Source organism: Meles meles, chromosome 17 (genome assembly GCF_922984935.1).
Source record: "Meles meles chromosome 17, mMelMel3.1 paternal haplotype, whole genome shotgun sequence".
Lineage (NCBI taxonomy): Eukaryota > Metazoa > Chordata > Mammalia > Carnivora > Mustelidae > Meles > Meles meles.
The window spans coordinates 2502709-2522651 of record NC_060082.1 but is presented as its reverse complement, the minus strand read 5'-3'; the positions used below and the strand labels follow the sequence as shown (position 1 = coordinate 2522651).

The window sequence follows — 19943 nt, the reverse complement described above, 5'->3', positions numbered from 1 at the left end:
GGGCCCCCTAGAAACTATGATGTCAGCCCCTTGATTTTCATGGGATTTATCGTCCATTTTCTGGTGCTTCTCTGTGTGTGGGGACATCTAGTGTCCCTGCTACTTCCTTCTCACTGACCACAGCAACATGATGGAAATCGTGGGAGGTCAGCATGAGGGCAGACGGGCTGAGACATGATCCTAGTCATGTAGGAGAGATGTTAGGGTTCGAAGCTGATGGTCAAGAAGGAATTCCTAAGACCTCTTTGGTGCAAAATGTGGTTTTATGAAAGCGCAGGGACAGGACCCGTGGGCAGAAAGAGCTACACTGGGTTCATGAGGCGTTTCCCATTATAGCCTTTCAAGTCGGGAGGGGTTAGGGAGAGTGTAAGTTTCTAAGGAGTTTGGAAGCAAGGTTTCCAGGGCCTTGAGGGGGCAAGATATTATTCAGAAAAGGTCATTTATTACCGTGAAATAAAACCTGAGTCATGAGACCCTTCAGATGTACCTTGGTGGCCCATATGCTTGGGGGATGATTGCCAACACATATCTTGGGGAAATAAAGGAAATTTTATATGTTAAAGTAGACTTACAGGATCCTGGGGAGGGGGTGTGGGGGGCAAGACTGCCTCTTGCCCTTAGAAAAGTATTAACATCAAGACGGTTGGATCCCTAAAGGAATGTCACTCTGCCTGTTTCAGGGACTTCTCACTGGGCTGTAGGAAATAAGGAAATTTAATATTTTTTCTTCTGCCTTTTTTTCCAACATCACTAGCAACTATGATCCCAGCACAGCTGAGCTCCTGTGCCGGAGGCACACTGAGTGGGTCTGAACATAGGAGACCCTGGAGATCATCTTGGCAGAACCATGTGGGCAGCTCAGGGTAGGTTGTCTGTACGGACAATGACATTGAACTTCACGAGGTCTGACGTGGGGGTTTGGGTGGGCTCCCCTAGTAGTCCAGATGAGGGACCAATGATTTCTGAGAAAATGTTTCTCATCTCCCACCAACAAGTATTGAACAGGTACCAGGAAGCAGCTCTGTCCACGTCACAGGTGATGGGACAGAGAACAAGGGGTCGATTCTGCCCTCAAGCTGCCTGCAGGCTCGTGAGGGAGAAATTACACTGAAATGGAGGACCCCCATGAGCACGAGCAGCATTTGTGAGCAGCACAGGGAGCAGCTGAGAAAGGGAAGCAGGGAGAGGAGAGACCGTTCCTCATACAGACTCTATCTGCTCACTTTTGTCAAAGAAATCAGGAAAGCAGGAACTCTACAGTCTTAGAGAGTCTTCTGGAGGAGAGTCGACCAGGACTCAGAGTCTGGTCTTTCCCACTAAAGTCCATGATTGTGGAGGTTTGGAAGAGAGTGAGATGGCAGAGGGCATAGAGGGGCCAGAGACACCTGGGTCCCTCTCCACTCCACCTGGATGGGGACGCAGTAGAAGGAATGAGATCCACTGAGAGATTTGTGGGCTGAGTCCTGACTCTGGCACTCCCAACCCTGCGGCCTGGAGAGTCAACCTTTCTGGCTCCTTCTACTGATCTGTAAAGTGGGCACAAGGATCCCACCGCACAGAGAGTCCACCAGGACCCAGTGAGATAGCAGCGAGCAGAATGTCCGAACAGTGCAGGTCACAGAGCCTGCCCTCAGCAAGCAGGGACGATTACGAATTCACGTTGTCTGTAACGAGCTCTCAGCACAGGACTGACGGCCGGGGGTGCTCAAGATGGGTCCGGGTGATGTTGTGATTCTCCATGGATTGTCGCAGAGGCTGAGCATCTGAAAGGCAGTTTGATGTCGTACAGATGAGGGTATAGGGGCCCGTAAAGTGTTGTCACGTAACAGAGTGTCACGTAGCTGAGTGGTCCTGGAACAGGTTTGGACCAATTTATTTACTCAGTTTCCCTGATCTACCACTGTGTGTGTCTCACGGGGGCTTGTGCACGAGGATTTAGCACAGAAAGAACTGCTGGATCCATCCAGTCCTGCTCAGAGCCGTCGGAGGTGGAAGAGGCAGGACCAGAGCTGCGGGCATCATGCTCAGGAGACAGGTGTCCCCGAGGCGGGATTCTCCTGCTTCTTATAATTACATCTTCCTCATGGCCTGGCCTGGACTGGCCTGCAGACCTCGCTGTACACAACAGTGAGAGAGTTCTCCTCTTCTAGATGTGGTTCTCCCCTACGCTGGAAAGCAGACAGAGGATAGCATAAGGGGCACAGAGAACCCAAAGAGACTCACACAGACCCAGAGCTGCTGACATGACCTCCCCCAGTGCCCAGCACTGCACGATAAGAATTTTCTTAGTTGATACTGCATTATGGGAAAGGGCACAGAGCCATCGAGGACAGAACTTGCTCGTGACTGGGATCGACAGGCCCACACCCAGGCACAGAGGGACTTGGGAGAACCCCAGATGCCTCCTCCCCCAGCCTCACCTTGTCCCTGCGGTCTCCAGACCCCTGATAGGTCTGATCTGCATAGTGGATGCCACCATCTGGGTCCCTGGGCTCCTCCTGCGATCCTGCCCCTGAATCACACATAGATGGAGTTGAGTCAGCCTGGAAACCTGTACCCTCCCCCTCCATGACCTCCATGGCCAAGGCCACACCTGCCAGCCTCCTGCAGGGACATTCCCTGAGCAGCAAAATGCAGGAGAAAAGAAGCCCAAGTCCAACAGGGGAAGGTGGTGTCTGGGTACAGGGAGAAAAGTGCAACCTGCCTTTCCTAGACTCCAATTTCTTCTTCCCACGTCTCATCCAAAGGTACAGTCCAGCTTCAAGGATCATCAGTGTGACCACAATAGTCCCCAGGATGTCACGCAGGAGAACAACAAGAGATGGTCCATGTAGATCTGTTTCCATCGCACAGAGAGGAAGAAGGTTAAGGCGACAGAGAACTGAGGACGCCCATTGCCAGGCACATGGAGACTCTGAAGGGACCTGGTCAGGAGCTCGAGAGGGAGGAGCATGGCAGGGACTCTCACTCAGCCAGTTCCCGAGTTCTCCTTCAGGCCGGACATGGTGCCCACCCTTGAGGAGCCCCTCAGCAGGGGGAGGGCTGAGCACATGCATGGGCAGCCAGCCAGAGCCATCCCAGGACACTAGAGCTACAGCTTGTACCCAGGTCATCACGGAGGGCCTCCTGGAGGAGGAGATGGGCAAATCTGGTCTTGAGGGAGGAGTAGGAGATTGCCCAATATTCAGGGTGGGTGAGGCATCCCAGGACAGAGAGCCATGACCAGGAATGGCTGTGACAAGTCCCCAGCCCTGGGAGCTGCCGGCACCCACTGGGATAGGCCAGAGAGGGACCGGTAAGGGAAGCTGGGTGGGAGGATGAGAGGGAGGCAGGAGCCTCTTTCCAGAGGACCCAGCTGCCTCTGGGATCAGGGATACTGAGGCAACACGTCCCCCAGCTGGTGGAGGAGGGGGTGAAGGGAGAGAGGGCTCACAGGGAACCAGGTCATTCATTCATTCAGGGACCCGCTGTGAGCAAACAGCCCGAAGCTGAGGCTGGGACAGGCATTCAAAGGAGCAGCAGACATGGCCACTGCCCACCAGGGGTTCAGGCTGCACAGGACACTAATCCTGGGTCAGAGCATCAGCTCCCAGGGTGAGGCCATTGACTGCTCCTTAGAGGAGACGAGGTGTGAGGGCAGGACAACAGCAGCTCCTGCAGGGCCCTGAGCCATCAAGGCTGAGGAGCCCCTGTGCAAACTCTCTTCATGCTGGGACTGCCCCCAGCATGCGGCCCTGTGGGACTGCCTGGGTCACAGGCCCCCAGAGCGAGCTGCAGGGAGGGGTCCCTGGATGGGAATAAGTGGGGAGTGGAGGACTCCTGACTTGGAAGGGCTGAGGGCAGAGGCAGGGGCCTGAGCAGAGGCTGACAGCGGACGAGAGTGAGATACATCGAGACTGCAGGCGAGCAGGTGGGTGTGACATGACCAGAAATGGGCAGAGGAGCCCCGAGCCCTGAATCCTGCAGGAGTCACTGGCCCAGACCCCTCTGATGGCACAGACCACAGACACCCCCAACTCGCATTTCCTGAAAACCTCCCTAGACACACATGGGATGATGGATGAGGGCAGAGAGAGGTAGCTGCTGGGTGCTGCCTGGACCAGCGGGGGTGAGGGCTGGAGAGCAGCACAGGAGGGACAACAAAGGGCAGAAATAGGTGGGATGTTCCTGCCAGAGTCCTGCATGGGGTGACCAGGTGGCAGGGGGTGACATAAATATGGGGGACAGAAGCCGAGAACCCTCACCCTGAGCTCTGGAAAAGTCCCTCTCCTCTGGCAGGTGCACTCACCATGGCCACAAACATCCCCAAGGTCCAGGGAGGCAGTTTTCTGGTTCCCCTGGTTGCTGACCACACAGGTGAGGCGGCTGGGCTGGCTCAGGGGCAGGTTCAGAGCCAGGGTCCAGGGGTTGGGGGCTGGTCCTGAGGCCGGTCTCTGCTCCAGCTCCTTGGGGAGACCCTTGCTCTCCCAGGACACAGTCACATCCTTTCTGGTTCCCGTGGTGTTACACTCCACAGTGACGTTGCACCAGCCTGGTGTGAGGGACAGATCCGTGGCCCGGATCCGGGGAGGAGGCACAGGCTCTGGGGCAGGAGGGACAAGAGGACAGAGTCTCAGTGAGTGGAGAACATCACAGCTCCTGCTTCCTCCTGCGGATTCTCCCTGACGCTCCGGCTTCCTCCCACTAAGGACAGTGATTGCATTTTACAGATCACAGAGAATTGACCCAAATACACAGCAGGGTCATTAAGGAAGAGAACCACTGAGTTCAGCTCTATGTGGTTTCACTAGACTAAGCAAGTCTTAAAATTCTCCCAGGACAAAAAGATACTGTAGTCACCTACCCATAATCAATTAATTCTAAGAGACTGAGGTGTCACCTAGAAGAAAGAGAAGTTGGAAAAGGATTTTCCAGGTCCAGAACCCAGCCCTACTTCTCCTGTTCAGATGGTTTCCGGGACAGCAGAGCCCATGGTACAGACAGCTCGTGGCCTGCTCTGGGAGCCCAGGGATCAGCCCGGGCTCCCACCAGGAGAGACCGTAGTGGGAGTCACTAGGAATGGCCTCCCTAAATGTGGTTGCAAGATGCCCTGAACTTGGAGTCCACACAGGAAGACAATGGACAGACTGACAGTCAGTCTTGGGGATCTCAGGGACCTGAGTCTGCGAGGCCACTCTCTGTGGGGCAGGATGTCTCCCTGTGCAGGGGGGAAGGGTGCAGGGAGATAGAGTTTCTCCCTGAGGGTCTGAGGAGGGGTTACCCTGTGATTCTCCTCCATTCGTGGAGGTTCAGAGCTGGACCATGGAGTCTGTGAGTGAGCTGACTCGGGCTGGGCTGAGAAGGACGAGGGGATGGGGTGGGGAGAACCACACGTGGGATTCCGGATCCTGCTAGGTGACGAGTGTCCCCCAACCATGGCCACGTGCTGACCCTCAGAGCCCGCAGTTGTCTTAGGTTCCAGGGCAAAGGGAACTGAGGCTGAGAACCAGCTGACGCTAAACTAGAGATGGTCTGGATTCCCCAGACAAGCCCCATGTGATCACAGGGTCCTCACAAGTGGGAGGAGGCAGGAGAGGAGGTGGGAGGGAGGCGGTGCCAGAGGGACTCATCCCACCTGTGCCACCTGTGAAGGGGGAGGAAGGGACCACAAGACAGGGGATGTCGGTGCCCCTAGAAGTGGGCACAGGAACAGAAGTGGATTCTCCCCGGAGCCTCCAGAGAGGAGCACAGCCCTGCCGACACCTGGACCTCATGGCAGAGGCTCTGGGGTCTGACTCCTGCCCTACAGCCCAGGAGGACCCCGGGGGGGGGGGTCAGCCACTGAGGTGCTGTCACCTGTTACAGCAGCACTAGACAGCAAGAGTCTCACTAAGGACCCCGAGTCCTATGGGGACAATGAGTGTTATGGCAAAATCCCCATTTCCCCCCATTCCGTGTTCCCTCCTGAAGCACAGACGTGACTTATCCCCGGTGTGAGTCTCAGCTCTGCCTGCATTTGTGGTGACCTCACAGCATCGAATTTCTGGGGAGAAGATCGAGTCCGAAGAGACTCGATCTAAGATTCCTTAGAAAGAATCCTGCAAGCGGGGCGCACAGATACTGTGAGGGACTGAGGAAGGGCGTCAGCTATGGGACTGGGGGAGGGGCCGCCATGTACCGTAGACCGTCAGGTGGAAATCTTCATCATACTCTATTCCTCCAGTTAAAGAGACTCGAGCCCGGTACAGCCCACTGTCCTCAAGGGTCAGCTTGTCAATCCTCAGGGTCGTTGTGTTGAGCACATGGATCCTCTTCTCGAACTTGTCCTGGAAGCTGACCCATCGTGGAACATCTCTCCCAGGAAACACGCGCAGCATGACTCTGTAATTTGATCTGGATACGATGCCCCAAGACATCTTCTCCAGCTCGACTTCTGGAGGTAATTCTGGATTTCTGACCACATGAAACAGCACAGAAGTTCCTTGAATCCTCTTCAGCAGAACAGGGATTCCAGAATCATCCACTGCAGCCCCACGGGCTCCAGGACTCTGGGTCACAACGCTGCAGACACCTAGGGCATAGGACACAGAAAACATGGGTGGTTTTCATTAGGAATAAAGGAGGAAACCCTAGAACCATCTTCCTGAAATCCATCCCATGTGCCCCCTGGAGTCTGGGAGGGCAGGAGAGTGTCATGAGTTTGGGGCGAGGCTGGAATCCCTCCTGGTCCCAGGGGAGCGTCTCCTTGAGCAGGTCATGGGAACTTGCTCACCTGCAGTGTCCTGACCCCTGACAGTGAGAGGACGAATGTCAGGAGGTCTCAGATCTGAAGCACGAGTACATTTTGGGGCCACAGCGAGTGCATTTCTGCAGGAGGCAGGTTCTCACGGGGCTGCAGAGACCCCTCATGCCCACAGGCCATTCGAGCTGTCCCTGGAGGGGGTCCACTTCCGGGGACTCCCCTCTAAGGAGCAGAGTGCCACTAACGTGACGGACGGCTCTCAGGGACAACAGGTCCGACAGGAGTGTGACCCCATCTTACTGTGACCCTGTCTCCTGCTTGCTGTGACAAAGCCCACCACCGTGTTGTGGGCAGCCCCTGGAAAGACCCCCACAGAGTGGGAAGGAGGACAGCCTCTGGCCAACACCCAGGGCGGGTGAGGCCTCTGTCCTGCATCCACAGGAAGTGGGCCTGCAGGAGTCTGGCCACCCAACCTCCTGGGTGGGTCATAGGTGACCCTTGAGCTCCCTGCAGCCCCAGCCCAGACCTGATGTCCGTCCCAGTGCACCTGAGGACCCAGCCGTCGTCCCCTGGGTCCTGATCCACACAAGCTGGGAGCCCACACCTGATGTGTGTCCAGGCACTGAGGGACGGCAGGTGACCCCCCGCAGGTGACTGCGGAGGCGCTGATGGAGGTGGTGCCCTGTCCCCTTCCAGAGCAGGCCCACAGTCAGGCTCGGCAATGCTGGACTGCTGTCCCTTGCACGTCCAGGAGCCCCGGATATGACGACAGGGGAGCTCCCCGGACTGAGGGAGGGTCTGCAGGCGAGGCTCCCTGCCCTGGTAGCTGCCACAGGGGCCGCAGCAGGGACACAGACCATGGAATCGCCCTTGGAGGTGTCTCTCGCCGTCTAGAAATAGCCGGATCTCTGCTCGTGCTTGTTGGCCGCACTCGTCACCCGGCCTGGCCCACTGCCAGGGACGACAAAATGTGGGGGAGCCGGTGACCGTCTGGTGAGCTCGCTGCTCCTGCCAGCAAGCCAGGGCTTCTGTGTGGACGGCACGCACGGCTCTGCAGACACTGGGATGACACATGGGGGGTCTAATCGGCCGAAGTCAGCTCCATCTCAGCCTCTGACCGACCCTGCTCATCGCCTCCTGAGAGGTGATGATAACCATTATTGATAACCTCAATGATGCTGAGGTTCCCACCGGCACACGGTGATCAAACTTTCTAACCTTCACCAAACTGATAAGAGAAAATTATGTCACATTATATTTAAGGAGCATTCCCCCTGTGAATGAGCCTGGCGGCTCCTCATGAATTAATGCACAGAACGACAGTGTCCCGTCACACCTGCGTCCCCACCCTGTCCACGGCCACGGCCCATCTCATGTGCAAATACACAGAGTGTGGTACACACAGGACGCTGACCCCGAGTCAGAGAAGCCGCCCTTGTTCCAACAGGGGAACGGTGCCCAGGGCTCCCCAAGGGACAGCAGATCCGTCCCCAGGGCGGCACCTGCCCGCGGCTGCTCCCCAGGAATTCTGAGCCCACACAGTCACTCTCAGTGTCCCCAGCATGTGTCAGAGGGGTCAGCCCCAGGGGACAGGGACATGGACGCTGGCGTTTCTGCCGACCATGGGCAGCAGCCGCAGGGCTCCGGCCAGGCTCTTCCTGAGGGGACACTCCATGCCATCCCCTGCCACAGCAGCTCGCTCTCCTGAGCAGGCTGTGCACACCGGGGTCCACACCCTGCTCAGGAGAGCAGAGGCCCGAGGACTGTAGGGAGCCTCAAAGATGATCCCTCCCTCCTTGGAGGGCAGAGGAGGTGACCACGGGTAGTCCTGGGCTCTGAGTTCTGATGGGGCCCAAGCAGACTATCCAGCTGTCCGTCTCCGTCAGGACACAGGACGAGGGCAGGACAGGAGGGAGACACGGAACAGAGGCCTCAGAGAAGCCACAGGACAGTCCTGTTCAGGAGGAGATCCCCCAATCGCAGGATGTCACAGCTGGAGGACCTTCAAGGGGACATTTCACAGAGGAGGAGCTCCCTCAAGGGCAGAAGGGGGACTGGTCTAGGTCACACAAGGCAGAGCCAGAACTGGAGCCTCCTTCCCTCTCCTCCAGCCCAGTGCCTCCCCTGTAGGAAGCTGTCCTACACCACCCATCCTGCCGTCCCCATCCTCTGCACCCCTGCCCCCGGCCTCCCCTGCCCAGGGAGGAGCCCAGGGCTCCTCCCTCCAACCAGTACTGCTGTCTGGTCAGTGGACTCTGAGCAGGTCTGGAGTCTCACCCCCCAGCTATTGTCCCAGGAGAGGGGACTCAAGTACTCCGCGGGCTTTGGCAGGGCAGGGACGCGGGGCTACCTAAGGGTTAACCGGCACCTGCTGGAAAGGGGGGAACCCGGGAGAGAGGAGGCTCAGTCCTCAGGCTGTGGGGGAGGAGCGGCCCAGAAGCTGGAAGCCCACTCAGGACGGGAGGAAGACACGACAGTGCTCAGATCTGCAAAAGGTGCTGACCCCAAAGAGGGACAGAAGGTCAGGGGCGGGGTGGGTGTGAGCAAGAGAGTCTGAGTTTATTTAAATTAGATGAAACTTAACTTCCCACCGTCAATATAAAATTTTGTCAATTTCTCTGTTTTCCTTCCTTCATTCCCTCCCTCCCTCCCTGCCTTCTTTGCTTTCTTTCTCAATCTTCCAACCTCGATGTTCACCGACGACACCGTGTAACTTCCCGCATGTCTCCAGCTCAGTAAAACAGGGAAAGTGGAGAAAGCCCACACGCAGACAGGACGGTACCTGTTAACGTGGTCTCCGCGCCGTGCCAGGCTCATTTTCTAATGAGGAAAGACCCTGTTTGCAAATGTCCTCTGATTCCAGAAACGTCCTGGAATCCCTGCAGCCCAGGGAGGGGTGTTTCACTCGAACCAAACATTATAGACAGTAACAGCCTCCCCTCCCCTCCTCAGAATTCACAGTTCTGGGGATCTTAGTGTTTTCTCCTTTGTTCTTATTTAATGTGTTACACAGAAGCACATGGTCTCCCATGAAGTAAGAACCAGAAAGTGGGACTCCGCTTAACACAGTGCTACAGTTGCCTTTCTGGAGCCCTCTCTGCTTCTCTCCTGCCCGCCTCAGGTCACCCCGACTCAGAGCCCAGGTCAGCAGTCTCCTGTTCCCGGCTCACCCCTACACACAGCAGGTGGTGCAGACCCTTGAATTCTGGAGGCTCCTTTCCTTCCTTTGCAAACAGAATGTCCCTGGATTCGGGGCCTCATCTTGCCCAAGGAGCCAGACTAGCGCGGCCCCTCCAGCTCAGACAGGGGCTCTGGGTCGGCTCCTCCTGCACACAGCAGCTGCAGAGGCTGCGGGTCCCTGTGCACGGTGGCGGCAGGGGGGGGATGTCCGTCCCCACCCCGGGTCCCCCACAGCCACTCCTGTGTCTCCTCCATCCTCTCCCCAGGAGGCTCCGGGAGGGTTTCCCGGCCTCACCACCCTGGGTTGGGGGAGGGGATTCCCTTCATGCTGCCAGGCAGCAGGGTCACGGTTCCCAGCCTGGGCCTCAGCCCAAAGCTCCCTTTGTTCCCTCTGTCCCCCCCGGGGCTCTAACCCAGCGCACCGCGTGTGCTCCATCATCACGGAGCTGCTCCGTCTGGTTCTTCAGCACAGACCTCAGCCAGCCCAGGAGCTCCTGCCTCCCTGCCCACCCGGCGGCCTCCCTCCCAGGGGGCCCGGGCCACTCACTGAGGAGGAGGCTGGTGAATCGCAGGAGCCAGGAGGCCCCGCACAGGTGAGGGTCTTCTGAGCAGGCGCCCATGGCCGGCTGCCTCTCTGCTGGCTCAGCGTGGACCTATTCTGCTTCAAGGAAACATCCAGAATACAGACGTAAGAGGAGGAGGAAAGCTTCTTCACTCACAAGAGCCCTTAGGCTTCTCCGCACCCCAGGGGCGGGGCTGAGTGTCAGTTCTGGGACCTCACTGTCCAGCCTAGAGTCACCCACTCCCATCTCTCATGTTAGCTCAGCACCCCCAGGGGTTGCTCAGGAGATAACTGTAGAGTAAATGTAGGAACAGCCGCCCTCAAGGAGGCCCGGTGCTGGAGAGAACCCGTCCCTGTGCTCACAGCCAGCCTGGTGGTCTCCTGTCCCCAGCCTGCACCCCTAGGACCCCTGACCTCTGTCCCTGGCCTCTGACTCAGCTTGGGCTGCCCTGCTCTCCAGTCAGCCAATGGCCAGGCACAGAGTCCCCTCCTAGAGCCAAGGACACGGGGCCTCTCCTGCTTTGGGCCTGTCCTCTGTCTTTACACCGTTTCATGAGTCACATATCCTTTCTGATTTTCTAGGAACCTCACTGTCAGGTGTCACGGTGAGAAGCTAGGAGCCCGAGAACAAAACACTCCTGGGAAGTGTCACCCCCACACCCCAGGGCACACACGGGCATGTCCCCACTGCTGGTCCCCAGGGCCCTGTCTGCAGCCTAGGGCCAGCCCTGCCCCCTCCCACATAGGACCAAGCCCACCCCCACAGGAGCGGCCCCACAGCCCCCGTTCCCTGTGAGGCTCTGCCAGGACTGGACCGCGCTCACACACAGGCAGAGCTGGAGAGGGACACGAGCCTCTGGCCACAGGCTCAGCGGCCTCAGACTCACAGCCACGTACGGAAGGTCAGGCCAGGCCTCCTCTTCTCAGATGGGTTCCCATAACGTCAAGAACCCTGGTCTCCCGTGGGCCCTAGGGGAGCGGCTCCATCACTAACCCCCGGCTGGTGCCCCTTTCCCCGCCCGCTGGGCTCCCCCTCAGCTGCTCAGACCCTCAGATCCTCAGGCTGGATCCCCAGGACTGTCCCAGGGCCCCGCACTCTAGGCGGTCAGCCTGTTGGCTGTTGAACCCATTTTATGGATGTGAGACCCGAGTCCTAAGGGTTTGGTCCTCCTGCCAGAGGTCACCCAGCAGAGCAAGAGTCAGGGTCTTGACTCCCAACAAGGAACTCTGGGAAATCCCGCGTCACCGCCGCTGTCCCATCCCAGTGTGTCCTGGGTCCTCCAGCGACCACTGCATCCAGTCTGGGCTCCCCGGAACTGCTCTGCGCCCCTCAGACCAGGGAGTCCTCGGCACTGCCTTGTTCCCCTGTTCCCACCCAGTGATGGGAGATCCCTTCCTCGGGCCGTCCCTGAGCCTTGTGGGGAGAAAGTCCTCGGATGGAGTCCAGATCTGGGCAGCTCATCCCCTGGTCCCTTCAGGGTGACGAGGACCAAGTCGGCTGTGCTCCTGTTCCACCCCTCCAGCCCTGGGCGAGCCCTCTCAGGGTGAGAACTGTTTGCTTGTGCAAACCCCAGCTTGGGGTGGAGCTCAGGGCCCAGGAGGGAGCCCCCAGCAGCTGCAGGCCGGGACCCCGGAGGGTCAGCCTGCACACACTCCATGCTGGGGCAGCCCCGGGACTTTCTACACCTGCAGATACTGATCTCTGTCCCCTCCCGCAGCCCTGTGCAGCAAGACAGCTCGGGTCACCAGGCTTCCATGTGTCCAGGCCTCTGTGGTTCCCAAGCTCGTTCCCTGTGAGGGGCAGCGGGGCTCAGGGTTACCGTCCATGTCACAGATGAGCAAAATCAGGACCCGTAGGTGATCTGATGAGCCCCCGGTCTGGACACCAGGACAGGGCAGAGCCAGACCCATGTCTCAGCCCTCCTAGGCCCCTGGTCTTTCTAGCCCCGAGTCCCTCCCAGACCTTAAGAAACCACACTGAGGGGGAGGGAGGCCAGGCCTGACCCAGGGCAGCCTCTTTCCTGTCTCACACCCGCAGGCAGAGGACACGAGGCCAATGGTTATAACTCCGCAGCCTCTGGGGTCCACGGCGGCTATTTGCTGACCACGTCCACCCCTGCACTGGCTGCATCACACAGAGGACAGACCTCCAGCCCCGCGCAGGGTTGGGGTTGTACTCCCATACTCGAACTGTTCTGGAAACTTCCATCCTGCCTGGACACAGCTCCCTGGTGGGCAGAGCACTCGTGACCTTGAGCCCGAGGACACGTGCTGGTCAGTGTGGCTTCTGTGCTGACCTTGGGCTTCAGGCTGGACACCCTCCTGGAGACGCAGGGACTCCGTCTGCGGCCAGGGGAGCTCGGGCTCTAGGACCAGACACAGTGAGGCTTAATCTCTCTTCCTCACGCCTTCCCTGCCTGTCCCAGGACACAGGGCTCGATGGCCCCAAGCCCTGAGCTCTCAGCACAGTGGGGACGGAGAACTTGAAGGAGTCACTAGGCAAGTCCCTGGGCCGGTGCGGGGCCGGTGAGCTCACTCGTGCTCCAGGAGACTCCAGAATGCCCTTGGGGAGAGATTTCATGCATCAGGAACGTGCTTGCTTTCCTACTAGACCAAGTTCCCAGGGGCACCCTTCCTGCCTCTCCCTTCCCCTTATCTGCTCTAAGAGAAGCAGGAGTGACCTTGCGGACAGGCAGCCCCTGAGGGAGAAATGCCCTCCCTCGCCCAGGCACAGTCAGGTTTTCCACACAGGAGCCTGAAGCCCACGTCCAGTGAGAACACGTCAGTGTGAATCACGTTTTTGCCGTGTGGACACTGAATTCTTCCCCCACCAGAGACCAACCCCATGAACCCCAGGGAACCTGCGATCTCAGTGTGGCCGTCGGGTGGAAAAGGACAGGTGAGGAACAAGAAATGTACTACTTCCCGCGGGCGCTGGAGCAAATATGGGATGACTGAGGGATGTGTTCCCGACCCTGCAGCGGGGGGGTGGGGGTCTGAGCACCATCGGGATCCCCCTGGCCTTGTGTCAAACACAGCGAGCCGAGAAAAACCAGACCAGGAAGGAGGCGTCCCACCCGGGGTTGGTGTGGGAGCAGAGCCCTGCCCTTGCCACCATCACCATTTGTCACAGTGGCTCTGTCCTGGCTCAGGCCTGAGATTCTCCCCCCGCCCGTGACCCTCAGAGCCACAGGACCCCACACTGGACACTGTCGTTTGTGCCCAAACCCACAAGACCTTCCAACACGGGGATGGAAGGACTCCTCCTTCCCTGAGATGCCGTCCTGGGGTTAGAATCTGCCCCTGATTCTCTAGACGCCACGGGAGCTGGTCTCAGCCCACCCCAGCACAGTAAGGATCCCACAGCTCATCCCTCCTTTCTCTTCCTGGCCCCCTGGCTGCGGATCGAGTGAGGAGGGGAGGGAGGTCCCTGTCCCCACTCTGCAGGGTGGACAGATCTCGGGGGACCTGCTCCCCAGGACCTGAGCCACACAGCAGGGCCCCCACCCTGACCTGGGGGAGAATCGACACTGACGGCTGTACAGGGTGTCGCTGAATCTGGACCTTGAAGCAGTTGGACCCACGTCCTAAAGCAGAGGCCACACTCCGCTGCTGTAACAATTCTCTCTGTGGGTCTGAACACACCCTGTGGGCTGGGACATCTGGTCTCCATGACTCCCTGAGCAGGTGCTCCTGACGTCTTTCAGGCCACGCACATTTATTGAGCGCCTGCTGTGTGCAGGGCGCTGAGGCTCATGTCTTCACGGAGCACGTGTCCCAGTCCCTGTGGGCATCATGAACGTGGACAGCACTCGCAGGACCAACAGCTCCCTCCTCCCTGACTGTGGGTCCCAGTCCTGCTGGGGGACAGTCTGGGGCCTCGTAGGAAATCCAGGTCCCTGAGGCCAAGGACACACGTTCCCTCCTGTGTCCTCAGCTGTCACACGGGCCCTTCAGCGAGTGGGTGCAGAAGGACGTTTACTGGATGGGAGGATGACTCTGCTTCCAGAAGCTTTGGGGTGGACCTGGGACAGCTCTCCTCTGGACACTAAGCCCCGATGTGGGTAACTGACCGCACCCGAAGCAACCTAGGATTCCTCCCATGGGCATCACCACAGACAAAGGGCCTCAGGCTCTGTCTGGTCTCATCCCGGGAAGGTGATCTAGACCCAGTCCCGGCTCAGAGCCGCGCCTGCTTGAGCTCTGCTCCTCGGCCTCCCACCACCTGGTTCCCAGAGGTCCTGCCAGAGAAGGCTGCTGCTCCCATCCCCCACTGACCACCCCAGGGAGCATCTGCCTCACCCCTGCCCCAGCAGGCCCAGACCCAGGACCCGCTGCAGGCTGGCGGGGATCCCATAGGGTGATGTTGGGCTCAGGATTCAGCTTCCTCCTCTAGTGGACATTTCCCAGAGTAGGCGATGACTCATGCTGACGTAGCAGGAGCTCCAAGGGAACTTTGCTCCAAAAAAGGAAGAAGGAAGCTGAACCCCGTGGTCATACGTGTTGTGAATCTCAGACTAAAGGATAAAACTGATGTTCCCTGGAGCAGGGGCAGTGACCATCGCAGGAGCGATGTGGTTGTCGCGTTTCCATATTCATCTGACCTCAGCCCCCCACCCCGTGTTGAGGAGCGTCTCTCACAGCTGATGCTCCCTGGATCCCACCGAGAATCACTGATGAGGGTCAATCGGGGGCCCATGTGTGGACACGCTGAGCGACAGCGGCCGAGCTGTGCTGAGTTCTCCGTACGTGCCCTCCGCTCTCTCTCGGTCTCCCCATGGTCAGCTCCTGGGCCAAGGGCTCCTTTCCCTGAACCCCTGTATGGTCACAGTAGCACGACCCCATCCATGCACTGAGTGTGAGCTGTTTAGGGGGACCTGTCAGCCCTGACCCAGAACCTCCCCAATGGTGGACTCGGTCCTTCCACAAACAGTGCAGGAGATCCTACTGTGCGCCAGCCCCGCTCCAGGTGCTCACACGCACACACACACACACACAAGTGTACTCAGCAACCCCTCTGCCTTCCTCCCTGCCTTCCTCCCCTCCTCCATGGGGAAAGGCCGTGCGTGGGAACCGCAGTCAATTCGGCGAGCAGGGCTCTGGATGACAGAGCAGGGTGAGGGCTCCGCACCCGGGAGTGTGGTTTCCGGTTACACCAGGAGGTCAGAACAGGTTCCCCAAGAAGGAGACTTCTGAGAAAAGACGGGAAGGAGGTGAGGAGTGACCGTGGACATCTGGGGGAATCACTTTCCTGGCCCAGGTGACAGCCCGTGGAATGGCCCTCAGCTGGGACCTGCCTGGACTGTTCCAGGAGCAGAAGGTCAGTGTGGCCAAAGTGTCCAGGCAAGACAGGTAGGAGATGGAGGTCAGAAAGGTAACAGGGGCCCCGATCAGGTCCATCCTGGCCTAGAATCCCAGGATGCCAGAGCCAGGGGAGCCTCAGAGTCGGCCCCATAACCCACCCCTGCTGGACAGGTGAGAAAACAGGGGAAAGCCACGCCCTGGGGTACTGGAATAGAACTTGGCTCCTGAACAGGTTTTCTCAGGCCCGACTCTGGCCGGAGCAGAGCTCACCCGCGCCTGGGGCAGGGCCGTGCTGTCCTCCCTTCAAGTGTCCAGGGCAGACCTGCTCCCCATGGGCCCCCAAGGTGAGGCTGGGAGCCCTGGGTGCTGGCGGCTGTCGCTGCAGCTCCTTCCACCAGGGGGCGCTGCTCGCACAGGTTCACCCACAGGCACCTGGAGAGCTCAGGGCTGGGTCAGGTCTTTCCTATGGGGGCACAGGGGCTGACCCCGCGGTAGGGGACCTGAGCTGGACAGGAGGAAGGGTCTTCAGTCCTGCAGAGACAGAGCCTCGCGACAACAGAGACTTTGGCCTTCGTCCTTCTCTCGGTGGCCATCTTCCGTGTGGGCTGGTGTCTGCAGACAGAGCCGTCCGGGACCATGAGGACGAAGCAGGAGGACAAGACCCCGTGCCCAGGACGGTGCAGCAGAAAGATGGGGCAGCCCGGGGGTCCCTGGGACCGCACTGAGCAGACGCCCCGACCCAGCCACTGCCGTCGCCTGACTTCCTGTTCCAGAGCAAGAACCACCTGCTTCAGCCTGTGACAGCCCAGCTGGACGCTGGCAGCAGCAGACGTCTTCCTGCTTCTGTGCACGACGACAATAACGAAGGAGGTTCATCAGCAACATCAAATGTCGATGTAAAAACATAAACCCCAATCAGAAGCAAAATCCCAAGGTCTGAACAAAAGTGGAAGTTCTACGTAATTGTCATTAGGAATGAAGATCAAGGCATAAACACAGATAAGAAACAACATTGAGAATTATAGGGAAACACTGTGTACGAAGGCACTTGAAGAAATTTCTAAATGCAGGGGAATTAACACAGACCAGACCAGGATGAGGGAGCTCAGGGAGGAGGTCCTGTCACAGGGGCAGGGAGAGAGGGATGGGATAGGAGAGAAGGGGAGGGACCCGGGAACCAGGGCTCAATGCGGCTTGGAACCCAGAGTGGAGGCAAAGAGAATGCAAGGCTGCTTCCAGGAGTCCGGCTGAAGCAGCTGTAGGATGCTGTGATGTTCCTGAGCTGTAGGTATCGAGAAAGCCCAGGGAGGAGCCGGTGTGGGGGCGGGGAGGCAGGACACAGTGACTCAGTGCTCCACCTGGTCACTTGGCTTTGAGAGCAGAAGTTCATCAGGCAGTCGGGGTGGGGGTCCCGTCAGGGCTGGAGCTGCTGCCTCAGCGTGGCCGGGCTGCTGAGAGCCCTGCGGGTCTCGAGGGAGGACGTATGGCCAGGGGAGAACAGAGGGCCTGGCACTGACCAGCAGAGGAGGAGGGTCAGCAGGAGAGACAGAGAAGGAGCCGCCCGGGTACACCTGCTGAATGCAAGAGTACAAAAACGAACTAATTATAATTATAATTAAAAATTCAGAGTGGGTCCTGGACGATGTCATTATTTGGACAATAATGTAATGCTCTCTTGTGACTCATAACAGAAGCAGGTGTCAGTCTTCCTGCACTATCCCAGGCACGCAGACCCTGGAATCTGGTCAGGTCCCATATGGGAACCCGGGGGGCATCTCTTGTTATATTCAGGATGGTTCCCAGTTCCTGCAATCGGGCCAGAGCCGTGAAGGTGGAATGGGTGTTGGGGTGTTCATGACAAGCCCCTACAACCACCCCTGAACTTGTGGTTACGACATAACTTTGGGAAAACTGCCAAGGTCGGGGACCGGCTGCTGAGGCATGAATCCTGTTAGCAGGTGGGAACGTAGGGACCCACTCACTGACCATCAGGGAGGGAGAAGGGCTGGAGCGTGGGTTCCCCAGTCCCCGGTGGTCAAGGATTTAATCAGCGGTACCCACGTAATGACGTCTCCAGAAAACCCCAAAAGAACGGGGTTCAAAGGGCTTCTGGGTGGGAGAACATACAGGTCTGTGGGAGAAGGGGGCTCGCCTAGAGGGAAGACAGCTCCGCACCCATCCCCACATGCCTCATTCTCGGCCCCTCTGTCACCCGGCTGTTCTGAGTTATACCCTGCAAACCAAGCCGTAAGCTGGAAGGGACTGCGTCCCCATTGTCGTGTGAGCTGCTCCAGCAAATAACCAACCGGACAAGCAGCTCATGGGAACCTGCCAGTCACCGCAGGTGCACAGAGGCACAGACCACAGCTTGCCTGGCGTCCCAGTCTGGTGCCGCTGCAGTGACCTTGAACCCTACTCCGTGGGGTCTGACCTGAGCTGCAGGGACACAGTGTCAGGACCGCCTGAGACTCTAGGACACCGAGTAGGGACCCAAGGACCACAAAGGTGCCTGGTGCGGGGAATGATCCCCCATCCAGGGTCAGCCGCGGTGTGGCGGGGTCTGGGGCTGAGGAAGACACACCACGGTGAGTTGCTCCCAAACAGACACTTACCTGCTTGGACGCTCTTTCCCCTCGGGGGTCCTAGCGGTAGATTACGCTTCCTAGAGGATCATCCTCTCACCTAAGGGTTCGGTGTATTTGTATAACGTTCAGCAAAGTCAGTTTCCGTTTCAGTGCCATTGTATTTACGGTCATTTCCTGGTTTTAATTTCATCTTTTGGGAACTTGGGCTTTGGGGAGACGGGAGGGGAAAGGCTGCAGAGACGAGATCCTGTGCGTGCCGGGGTCCCACGGACTCAGGATTTTATCTTTCAGACAAATCACCTTGAAGCGGGGCACAGCAGGTTCCCCCACAGCGATGTTGGGTTGTGAACAGGAACTACGTGATCAAAGAGAAGGCAAGTGGCCAGGCCTCTGGAAAAGCTGGGACTGAGGGAATTTCCAGAGACCAACCGTGTAGTGAAGACGGAGGCAGGAGCTCACCCAGCAGGACAGGTGACCTGTGCACCCGTGGGTCTGCGAGCCGCCCCACTCCTGTCTGTCTGTCTGACTGACGTTGAAACAATTTGTGGAGGGTTTTCTCCCAGACTGCAGGACAGACTCTTTACTGGGAACAAGGAGATGGAGTTCCGATTACGGGAAGATTGGGAAAAACCGCTAGAAAGACGCTGGTGCCACAAACCTTATAGGCTCCAGGTTCCCGGTGTTCATGCTCCCAGTGCCCTTCTGGAACACACAAAACACACAGGAAACGGACCGAATCCAATCCCATGAGAGGCTGGGAAGGGCTCTGCGTTCTGGTGCTTTCTGCCTCGAGGACACGTGCAGACATCTACGCACGCCAGTGTCCCTCCCGGACTACAGGGACCTACACTTAAACATGATGGTGTGATGCCATGTTCTTTGACTGCTTTAAAAAGTATCCATTTATTTGTTTTTCTGAGCAGGCTCCACCACCACGAGATCAAGACCTGAGATCAAGAGTCAGATGTTCTACCAGCTGAGCCCCAGAAGCCCTAAAAATTATCTTTTGAAATAAAGGACAGTGCATGAGCCATCAAAAGAAATGAAATCTTGCCATTTGCGACGACGTGGATGGAACTAGAGGGTATCATGCTTAGTGAAATAAGTCAATCGGAGAAAGACAACTATCATATGATCTCCCTGATATGAGGACATGGAGAAGCAACATGGGGGGGTAGGGGGATAGGAGAAGAATAAATGAAACCAGATGGGATTGGGAGGGAGACAAACCATAAATGACTCTTAATCTCACAAAACAAACTGGGGGTTGCTGGGGGGAGGTGGGATTGGGAGAGGGGGAGGGGGCTATGGACATTGGGGAGGGGAGGCGAACCATAAGAGACTATGGACTCTGAAAAACAACCTGAGGGTTTTGAAGGGTCAGGGGTGGGAGGTTGGGGCAACCTGAGGGTTTTGAAGGGTCAAGGGTGGGAGGTTGGGGGAACAGGTGGTGGGTAATGGGGAGGGCACATTTTGCATGGAGCACTGGGTGTTGTGCAAAAAGAATGAATACTGTTACGCTGAAAAAATAAATAAAATGGGGAAAAAAAAAAAAAGGACAGTGCATGAGTTAACTCGGCCAACTGCGCTT

At 57.9% G+C, this 19943-nt stretch overlaps 1 protein-coding gene across 3 annotated transcripts; it reads right to left on the bottom strand.

Annotated features, from left to right (window-relative positions):
* Window positions 1-1857: 1857 nt before the first annotated feature.
* Window positions 1858-18648, bottom strand: LOC123927434 (SLAM family member 9-like). 3 transcript variants are annotated; one of them, XM_045981997.1, is made up of 9 exons: window positions 18380-18648; window positions 16038-16610; window positions 12611-13026; window positions 10449-10562; window positions 6158-6550; window positions 4289-4582; window positions 2705-2836; window positions 2421-2512; window positions 1858-2163 (listed from the first exon to the last, which is right to left on the bottom strand). In XM_045981997.1, the coding sequence occupies exons 4-9, from the start codon at window positions 10519-10521 to the stop codon at window positions 2071-2073; spliced, it is 1077 nt and encodes a 358-aa protein (XP_045837953.1). In that variant the 5' UTR covers window positions 10522-10562; window positions 12611-13026; window positions 16038-16610; window positions 18380-18648; the 3' UTR covers window positions 1858-2070. The 3 variants fall into 3 exon arrangements, with proteins under 3 accessions (XP_045837953.1, XP_045837951.1, XP_045837950.1); XM_045981995.1 differs by lacking the exons at window positions 10449-10562; window positions 12611-13026; window positions 16038-16610; window positions 18380-18648 and adding an exon at window positions 7326-7619 and having other exon boundaries at window positions 1858-2168; XM_045981994.1 differs by lacking the exons at window positions 10449-10562; window positions 12611-13026; window positions 16038-16610; window positions 18380-18648 and adding an exon at window positions 7326-7619.
* Window positions 18649-19943: the final 1295 nt, after the last annotated feature.

What these genes read in the sequence shown, in the direction of transcription:
- LOC123927434 (XM_045981994.1), bottom strand. Translation starts at nt 7,581, where the DNA reads ATGGTCTGTGTCCCTGCTGCGGCCCCTGTGGCAGCTACCAGGGCAGGG. An exon ending in TTTCCACCTGACGGTCTACG is followed by an intron (nt 4,583 to 6,157) that starts GTACATGGCGGC and finishes CTCCTGCCCCAG; the next exon opens with AGCCTGTGCCTCCTCCCCGG. An exon ending in GAAATTGGAGTCTAGGAAAG is followed by an intron (nt 2,513 to 2,704) that starts GCAGGTTGCACT and finishes TGTGTGATTCAG; the next exon opens with GGGCAGGATCGCAGGAGGAG.